This window comes from Dendroctonus ponderosae, unplaced genomic scaffold (assembly GCF_020466585.1).
Source record: "Dendroctonus ponderosae isolate FM_Combo_2020 unplaced genomic scaffold, Dpon_F_20191213v2 Dpon_F_20191213_8, whole genome shotgun sequence".
Lineage (NCBI taxonomy): Eukaryota > Metazoa > Arthropoda > Insecta > Coleoptera > Curculionidae > Dendroctonus > Dendroctonus ponderosae.
In genome coordinates this window covers 13,399,924-13,408,788 of record NW_026019016.1, presented here as the reverse complement: position 1 = coordinate 13,408,788, position 8,865 = coordinate 13,399,924, and the positions used below count along the sequence as shown (strand labels likewise).

Here is an 8,865-nt window from a genome sequence, read left to right as displayed (position 1 = left end):
ACATATACATTTCTACATTTTTCTACATTGATTAGGCAATTAAAATTCTCATTTTTTCACCAAAATTCTAATTTTAGTATTTAATTTTGAGTCCATTTTTGATGCATTTTTTATTTTGTTTTGCAGAGTTTGCCGCAAACGCCGACGATAAAAAGCTTCTCAACTATTTTTTCCACAGATTCAAACCAGGACAGTTCGGTGGAGCTGGGCATTCAGCAAGACAACGTAAGCACTTAAAAAAAAATTGAGCTAATTTATTTTGGTTCTACGCCACCCATCAATGCAAACAGGTTTTCCGCTTTCCTAGACAAAAATCTCTACGATCTCAAATATCCCCTTTCTGCTAATAATTTATAATTTGATTTTTAGTTGTAGTTGAAAAGTTGCACGAACGCAATTCACTTTGATTAGTTTTATCTTAACGGGCGCACTAAAAAGCCATTATTTATGAATGTTGATTGCGCCTCTCTTTATCAACAATGTGGCACTTAACAAGTTCACATTCACAGGGTGATTCAAACTACCCGGAATGTCCACGCGAAGAGTGCGCAATAATATCAAAAAGTCACATACATCTGAGTCAAAAGTAGGCAAAAAAGTTGGGAACTATAATCGAACCAATCAAAAACACCCGGATGTTTTTTGAATCACCCTGTATGGTAGTAGTGAATTTTTCGATTTTTAATCGCCACATTGAATGAATGGACTTTATAAATAGCCTTATCTGCGCTCTTAATGAAATCAATAAACAATTGCATTTAATTATCGCTGGTGCTGGAAGCGGCCAGGAAATGCAAACAAAAGCCCAAAGCGAATTAACACCATAATTTAATCAACCAAAAGGGAAAAAATACGACTTCGAAAAATACAATGTTTAATGTTTACATTGCGAGCGCTGAAATGTATATTTTCGAAGGCACATTATCTCTACCAAGTCTGAGAAACAGGTTTGTTTGTTTATTCGTATGGGTAAACTTGACACTATTTGTTTGGAATCGAGTGTATGTGTGGATCAGTTACTTTTTATGTAAGAGAAAGAAGGTGATTGAGGATTATGGACTTGGTGGAAGCCAGTGGCGCAACCACAAAAACCCTTTATTCGATCAAGACTAATTTTTTCGTAAAACTCACTTCGCTCTTCCATAGGCTTTAGTATACCGAGACGGCAACCTTCTGAGCGGCTCATTGGAGGCTCTGATCCAACACATGGTGCCTACAGAATCGTACTATCCAGATCGCGCCTACTTGTTTGCATTCCTGCTTTCCGCCCGGCTATTTATCAAGCCGCATGATCTTCTGGCTCAGGTGCGCGCACTTGGGGATCAGCAGCAGGGGCTGGGCGAGTCCGGATCGCTTCCTGGTGCCTCCAACGGGCCTCAGCAGATGCGATTCGTCGAGAAAATGGTGCAACTGTTGGCCGAATGGACCGAACAGTTTCCCTACGATTTTAGGTGAAAACCCGCTTTTTAAATAACTCAAGCAGCAGAGAAAACAACGTATTTGCTTGCAGGGATGAGCGGATGATGGAACATGTGAGGAAGATCACGCAACAGTGTTGCTCAATCAACCCGACGTTGAGGGCGAATGTATCGCTTTTGCTGCACAATTTGCATCCGCGATTGACTGCCTTGGAAGAGTACGAAAAGAGTCTGGAAAATCAGGTAAGTCAGTTGGTTTAGCTAGTTGAGGCGTTGCTAATGGTTGGGTTGTTTCAGACGAATACCGCTTCATCAGACGAGCACATTTCCTGCCCGGATATTTCGGACATTTGCCCGCATCCCGATAAACTTGCGCAACAACTTACTCATGTGGAATTAGAGAGGTATGTTTTGGTGGCAGTTTTATTCGAATTTACATAATTCATGCATTAATATGTGCAGTATCGTCTTCAAAAGCTAATCAAAATGATCGAATCTTTTTCGTGAAAAAATGGTTGCCCGACTCAAAAGACAATGATTTATAATATCTTGTTAGGTTGTCGTTCATTGGGCCTGAAGAGTTCGTCCAAGCATTCGCCAAGGAAAATCCAGCGCTAGAAACTTCGTTTAAGGACCTGAAGAAGACACGCAACCTCGAACAGTACGTTCAATGGTTCAATCGACTGAGCTACTTTGTCGCCACTCAAGTGTGTAAAGTGAGTAAACCCGACCGAAATTAGCATCAGTTAAAAACTTGCTAAAAAAATCCTTGATTTCAGTACCAAAAGAAGAAGCAGCGAGTGAAAATGGTGGAATTCTGGATAGAGACCGGGCGGGAATGTTTCAACATCGGCAACTTCAATAGTCTGATGGCCATAATTGCTGGTCTGAACATGTCGCCGATTTCCCGACTGAAAAAGACGGTAACTGGCCTGCTTGAAACCTGGCTGAAGCTAAGTGATCAATATTTTGTTTTGCAGTGGAACAAAATCCAGTCGGGCAAGTTTGCCATTCTGGAACACCAAATGGATCCGAGCAGCAACTTCAGCAGCTACAGAAGCACGCTGAAGGCGGCGATGTGGCGCAGCGCTGGCGCCACTGATCAGCGCCAAAGAATAGTAATTCCCTTCTTCAGCCTGCTGGTCAAAGACCTGTACTTTCTCAATCAGGGCTGTTCTAGCAAGTAAGTCCTAAATCAGCGACACTTGGCACATCAGCGATTCGGACTAAACTGTGCATTTTCAGACTGCCGAACGGCCATATCAATTTCGAGAAGTTCTGGCAACTGGCCAAGCAGGTGACTGAATTTATGGCCTGGAAACAGGTGACTTGCCCCTTTGAGAAGGATTCTAAGGTGATTTCAGTGCTTCAGCACAGCCCTGTGCTCAATGAAAACGCGCTGGCACGGGCCAGTTTCGAGTGCGAACCCCCCGATAACAATCAGGAGAAGGAGCGCTGTAAAACGCTGAAAGCTGAAGGAGGTAGCAATTCCTAATTTTCCTTCTTTTTTCTATGCAAGATTGCCACGTTTTTTCGTTTGCAATCGCGCTTTGGACGCCACTGGTTCGTCCGCATTTCGGATTAATATTCTTTGCGTAATAGTTGCGAACATTTTGCAAAAAAATCCGGTCTTACGTGATTTTTCTGTGAGTATTTGAGCTTTTGCCAGTTTCGAACAGTACAAGATTTCGAATTTTGTTCAAATCGCAATTGAAAAAATCTACGTATTGTGGAAAGTGTCCAAGCAAGCTCAGATCAGATGAATCGAGATTTTCGTAGCTGATGCTGAAGTATCGTCGTTTTAGCCAGAAGCCAGTCAATGTGTACGAGCTTCAAGTTTATTCTTCTTTAAATAGAAAAGTTGCTGAACTCGAACCTCGAGCAAGTTGAAATTTTCTTGCAAAATTCCCAAAAGAAGCGTTCTAAATCGGAGCTGATCGAATATTTTTGGCGCAAAAGTTCCACGCAATTCCTCAATTAAGTAGAATCTATTTTTAAAGCAGTAGTAGTAGAAGTAGACTCCTATTTTCCACTCTGTATGTTTAAGCAATTAAGCTTTGACACATTTTTTCTAGTGATATTAACGCCCTCTCATTGGCAAAGATCGAATCCAAGTTAAAAGCTATTATGTTACGTTGTTTATTTTACATATAAAGGGTGATTCACCTTATGCGGGACTTTATTTCACGCGGAAATGTATGGGTATTTTATTATTACAGTCTGCTTAAGAAAACATGTAATTTTGTAATTTTTTTATGTAGCTCTCGAGGGGACAGTTGAAAAGAGTTTTTAAATTTAGCCCGCATTTCATATACTACATTAATAGCTTTTCTCTAGAAATAAAGCCTCGGATAAATTGATTCACCCTGGATATATTTTTGAATGTTGCCACCTATGTACAAAAAACTCCATAGTATCTATGGTTTTTCCCCAAAAAATGGGTGGTTTGTGTTGTTGGATTTACTTTCCATTTGATTGTTACCGTCGGTAGACACATAAACCAGCCATTTGCCGTTCGTTCACACCTCCCATTAACAAAGTAATTTATTTTTTTACAATTTTGTATATATTTTTAAGCAGTTTGTCGCTGTAACATTTGTGTACATACCTGCCGTCGTTGATGTTTACTTTGTTTATATTTTTTAGAGCTCATATTGTACATCTACTGTAAGGTGTAAATGATGATTTTATTTTTGCAACTTATTGTGATTTCTTAGGTTTAGTTTCAGCTGCTGTTAGGAGCGATTTTCGATTAGTGTTAGTTATTGTTTGGATTAATATCATTGACGTCTCGCTCTCCCAAGTGCACGGTTGAGAAGTTTGAAAGTGGTCCTTATTTTGCCTATATGTGAAAGTTGTGATGCTAAAACTATTTATATAAGAAACCAGTAGAGAGTATTTATGGCTAAGTATATATATTTATGAATAAACTGCAAACATTTCCTGTACAGTGTGTCCCAGAGATGGCGGCTGGGCAAGCTATACATTGGAAGTCTCTCAAAGGCCTATTCCTTCTTCCACATTTATCAAGTTCAATGTGAGTACGGAAACGTGGCTATTGAGGGACAACCAGTGTATTTTATAGGGCTACAGTTTCGACCGCGTAATTGCAGAAAAGGAGTTTTTTTAGATCACTTAGGCGGAGCCATTTTTGTACGCAGCTATATACTCGACGGTGTTTTATACCTCAATGTTTTTTACGATATATTTATATATACATTTAATGTACTTAATACTTTACTAGTATTACGACCAACGTATTCGTACCGCAGTATTTGAAAGGATTCTTTGGCACTTTGGAAATGGTTCTCTCTGCTCATTTGGCATCGAGAATCCGCCGATTTTGCCACGAAAAGCTTCACACCCACCACCCATATATATAAACAATCATTTAGTTGTTAACGAGAAGAAAACTTTAAAAGACTTAAAATCATCAGTATTCTAGTCATTAGATAAGGATATTGCGTACCGCTTACGATAAATTACATTTTAAGCCACTGAAATGTAAAAAAATTATTTGTATTGTATCAATAAAATGTTTTGTGTATAAATAATTCATGTTTTTTTTATTCCTAAGAATTTAATTTTTCGATATTTTTTAGTTTTTTCTTTTTTTGCACTTTGAAAAATGTGGCATTTTGAACCAATTGTATAAGTAATACAAGATTTAATACGTATTTAAACGTAATGTTTACATATATAAACAAGTGGTCAATTGGAAAGGGGTGAATCTGCGTTATGTTTATAATGAAATAACCTGCAAACGGACGTCAGCAATGTCAACTGCCAGTTTAACGTAGAAAATAAAACGTGCAGTATCGGGGCACAAATCTGTGGCACAAATACTACAGAACAGTATTTTAATTTTGCAGTACTTATTTTTTAGACTGATTTGCGCAGGCGTTTATGTACCAAAATAGCGCAAACTATAATACTGCATGAAAGTATTGGCGGACCAATAACTCTCTAATATCTGTCATTTTGTTGAATAAGACATATCATACTATATATATCACTAATTTGAATAGGAAACACTTCCGCCCGCCATTTCGTTCAGAAAACTGTTTGTGTCCATTTTGTAACGCCCATCTCCAGTTCAAGTAAAAAAGCAAAATTAATTGATTAAAATAAGACGAAATGGCGGCAAATCGTTTTAAATGAAATCGCGAAGTTCTAAAGTGTTCTTGTTAACTAACTGGCGGTGTTTAAGCCACTTGAACTAAAAAAAACCTCTTATCAATTCACGATTAATTGTTCGACATTTTGTTGAAGTAGCCTGTCTTATACCGGTATGATCGAAAACTGTACGGTTTTAAACGAAAGACCATAGTTTGATAATCTGTGCGAAAGACACGTCAGTTTTTACTCATTAAAATGTTGACATTGGTTTTTTGGCTGTTTTAGGTTAAAGCGAGCGGAAAAAAACTCCAGTTTTGCCTTTGTGCTTCGCAATGACTAAGGGGTGAGTGTTTTTAAGCCGTAACTGGCTCGATGACCTTCTATTTAGTTTTGCCATAGATTCGGATCGCAATGTTTGAAGGTTATGCGAAACGCTTCAAAAGTTCATTCTCTAGAATGTCCTACCGGTTTGCGAAGCCTACTTGGTGTAAAAGTCTGGATAGGACTTATCATGATGACAATGTGGAGCCGTTTTATATTCAATAGGATACAAGACCCCTTTCGGGAGTAGGGGGCACTTAAATCCTCAAAAAATCTTGAAAGTACACTTTTTTAGGACGAAAGAGAAGGCCACAAGTTATTGCTTTTTATACATGACCTTTTTGAGACTTAAAGAAGCAGTTAAGGGGCTTTTTAATCAATGAAAATCTTCTAAATAAGAGCGGTGTTTAATCCTGAATAGCAACCCCGGTCGGTCAATTTAACAACAATCCCCCAATTTACCTAAATATGTTAGCAAATGCTTGTAAAGTTCCGTTGATCGCATGTAGACGTTCACAATTAACACGTTTTGTTCGAGCGGAATCAGATAGCAAGTACGGTACTTGAAGCTTAAGCACGTATAGATGAATAGACGGGATGGCTGTAGACGTTATGAAACAAACTAAGAACTCCATTTTTGGTTGATCCTATTTTTTAAATGTTTTCGTTTTATTTCAGAGTATTTTTGGCGGGGCTGGTGCTGCTGGCAGCCACAAGTACTACATTGGCTGTGGATAAGAACAACTTTAAAACATGCGAACAAAGCAGCTTTTGCAGGTAATAAATCAATGCAATAACCAGATTTCATCCACTAATTTCTTATGCTAGGCGTTTGAGAAAATACGAAGAAGGCGCAAGCCCCTATCGTCTCGACTTTACCAATGTGAAAAAAGAGGGCAGTACTATTGAGTTCGGTCTGATCAACAAAGAATTTCCTACAGTCCAGCTGAAGCTCGTTCTGCAAGGAATTAGTCACGACATCTTCCGAGTGACGGTGGATGAAGTGAATGGGCTGTATCATCGCTACATACCGCGAGTGGCTCTCAACGGAGATCCTGAGCCCGCAACGTAAGAGTTTTGCTTGCCATCACTTCCAAGATATATGGCAAGATATTGTTTTCTTCCAGATTAACTATTCAGGAACAAACGGACAATTCAATGACGGTAAAGGCCGAAAGCCAAAAAGTTGTGATTACCGCGGATCCTTTAAAGTTGGAGTTTTACTACGGGGACGAGGTGCAAACAGTGGTCAATGCCAGGGGATTGTTTGCTTTTGAACATTACCGCAATAAACCAGCCGATGGGTGAGACTCTCATACATTTGACTATGAGCCAAGTCGCCCCCAGTTTGAAACACAGTTGAGAATTAAACGTTAATTTGTCGTGTTGGATTCTAGGGAAGTAGATGTGCAAATTAAGGACGACCCGGGCGCTTGGGAGGAAAACTTCAAGTCCCACCACGACAGCAAACCCAGAGGACCCTCTGCTATAGGTACTAGTTTGCTGAACTGTTGAGTTCCTACCGAATAAACCATTTTACAAATGCTGGTTTTCAGCTGCCGATTTTACTTTTCCTGGAGCGGTGCGCGCCTACGGTCTTCCTGAGCACGCCGATCGTCTGTCGCTGAGAACAACAGGCAAAGGCGGTTTGGATCCTTACCGATTATACAACTTGGATGTCTTTGAGTATGAGCTCGACAGCACTATGGCGCTCTATGGAGCTGTGCCTCTAGTTTATGCACATAGGTTAGTACTTTTATGGCCGCAGTTATACAGCAAACAGCGTTTTGTCTAACTATTCTCTATTTGCAGCCTCAAACATACTGCGGGCGTCTTCTGGCATAATGCGGCGGAAACTTGGGTGGACGTGAACAACAGCAAAGACGCCAATGTGGTCTCGTCGTTGGTGAATCTGGTGAGCGGCTCTAAAAACGAAGCTAAAGTCGATGTTCGCTTCATGAGTGAAAGTGGCGTCATGGACTTTTTTGTGATCGTGGCAGCTAATCCTGGTGAAGTTACCAGAATGTACTCCTATTTGACTGGATCCCACAATCTTCCCCAGGTAATTTTCTCTTTTCTTTGTTCACGAACTTTTCAATTCAAAGCCTGGTATCGCAGCTTTTCGCCTTGGGTTACCATCAATCGCGTTGGAACTACAATGATCAGGATGATGTGACTAACGTGGTGGCGAATTTCGATGCCCATAATTTGCCTGTGGACGTCATGTGGCTGGATATTGAATACACCAATGGTAAAAAGTACTTCACTTGGGATCCTGTCAAGTTCTCCAACCCTCAAGAAATGGTCAACAACTTGACCAGCACTGGCAGGAAGCTGGTGGTCATTATTGACCCTCACATCAAGCGAGAGAGCGGCTATTTTGTGCATGAAGACGCGCTGGAGAAAGACTTGTATGTGAAGAACAAAGATGGAAGTGTCTATGAAGGTAATAGGCGTATAATAATTTTCGTTTTGCCAGTGTTGATTTTCTGGTTTAATTAGGCTGGTGTTGGCCGGGATCTTCGTCCTACTTGGACTTTTACAAACCCGAAGCTTCGGAGTACTATAAAAATGCCTACAGTGTTGAGGTCTTCAAAGGAACGAGCGATAATGTTTGGCTGTGGAACGACATGAATGAGCCTTCAGTTTTTAATGGGCCTGAAGTGACCATGCCAAAGGACCTGATACATTATGGAGATTGGGAACATCGGGATATCCACAACGAATATCCACTGGCTCATGTAAGTTGAATATTCATTGATCATACCTTCGAAATACAAAAAAAATGGTGTGCGTCACGGGACGCTCGACAGAAGTGATAACTTTATATATTTATAGAAACCATAAAATATTGAACGCATGATGGCAATAATAATTTTATTTTATAATTTTAATATTATTGTTAGTCTAATAATTTATAAATGGATCAGGAATAGGTAAAATTTAATTTAATTTCCTTTTGAATGTAAAACATCTTTTTTATTTGCAACATTTAACATTCTTTAAC

The 8,865-nt window shown here is 39.6% G+C and overlaps 2 protein-coding genes across 2 annotated transcripts in view; both read left to right on the top strand.

Annotated features, from left to right (window-relative positions):
• Positions 1-4,972, top strand: part of LOC109539440 (ras-GEF domain-containing family member 1B-A) — a 31,392-nt gene extending 26,420 nt beyond the window's left edge. The window contains exons 4-11 of the mRNA XM_019907181.2: positions 127-225; positions 1,147-1,451; positions 1,511-1,661; positions 1,716-1,822; positions 1,975-2,134; positions 2,198-2,341; positions 2,399-2,601; positions 2,664-4,972. Of these exons, the coding sequence (XP_019762740.2) occupies positions 127-225; positions 1,147-1,451; positions 1,511-1,661; positions 1,716-1,822; positions 1,975-2,134; positions 2,198-2,341; positions 2,399-2,601; positions 2,664-2,913 (1,419 nt within the window). The 3' untranslated portion in view covers positions 2,914-4,972. The remainder of the gene's footprint in view (positions 1-126; positions 226-1,146; positions 1,452-1,510; positions 1,662-1,715; positions 1,823-1,974; positions 2,135-2,197; positions 2,342-2,398; positions 2,602-2,663) is intronic.
• Positions 4,973-5,687: 715 nt separating this feature from the next.
• The window catches only part of LOC109539441 (neutral alpha-glucosidase AB), a 5,639-nt gene continuing 2,461 nt past the window's right edge, over positions 5,688-8,865 (top strand). The window contains exons 1-9 of the mRNA XM_019907183.2: positions 5,688-5,880; positions 6,537-6,635; positions 6,687-6,926; positions 6,986-7,162; positions 7,256-7,350; positions 7,415-7,604; positions 7,671-7,920; positions 7,977-8,304; positions 8,361-8,599. Coding sequence (XP_019762742.2) covers positions 5,870-5,880; positions 6,537-6,635; positions 6,687-6,926; positions 6,986-7,162; positions 7,256-7,350; positions 7,415-7,604; positions 7,671-7,920; positions 7,977-8,304; positions 8,361-8,599 — 1,629 coding nt within the window. The 5' untranslated portion in view covers positions 5,688-5,869. The remainder of the gene's footprint in view (positions 5,881-6,536; positions 6,636-6,686; positions 6,927-6,985; positions 7,163-7,255; positions 7,351-7,414; positions 7,605-7,670; positions 7,921-7,976; positions 8,305-8,360; positions 8,600-8,865) is intronic.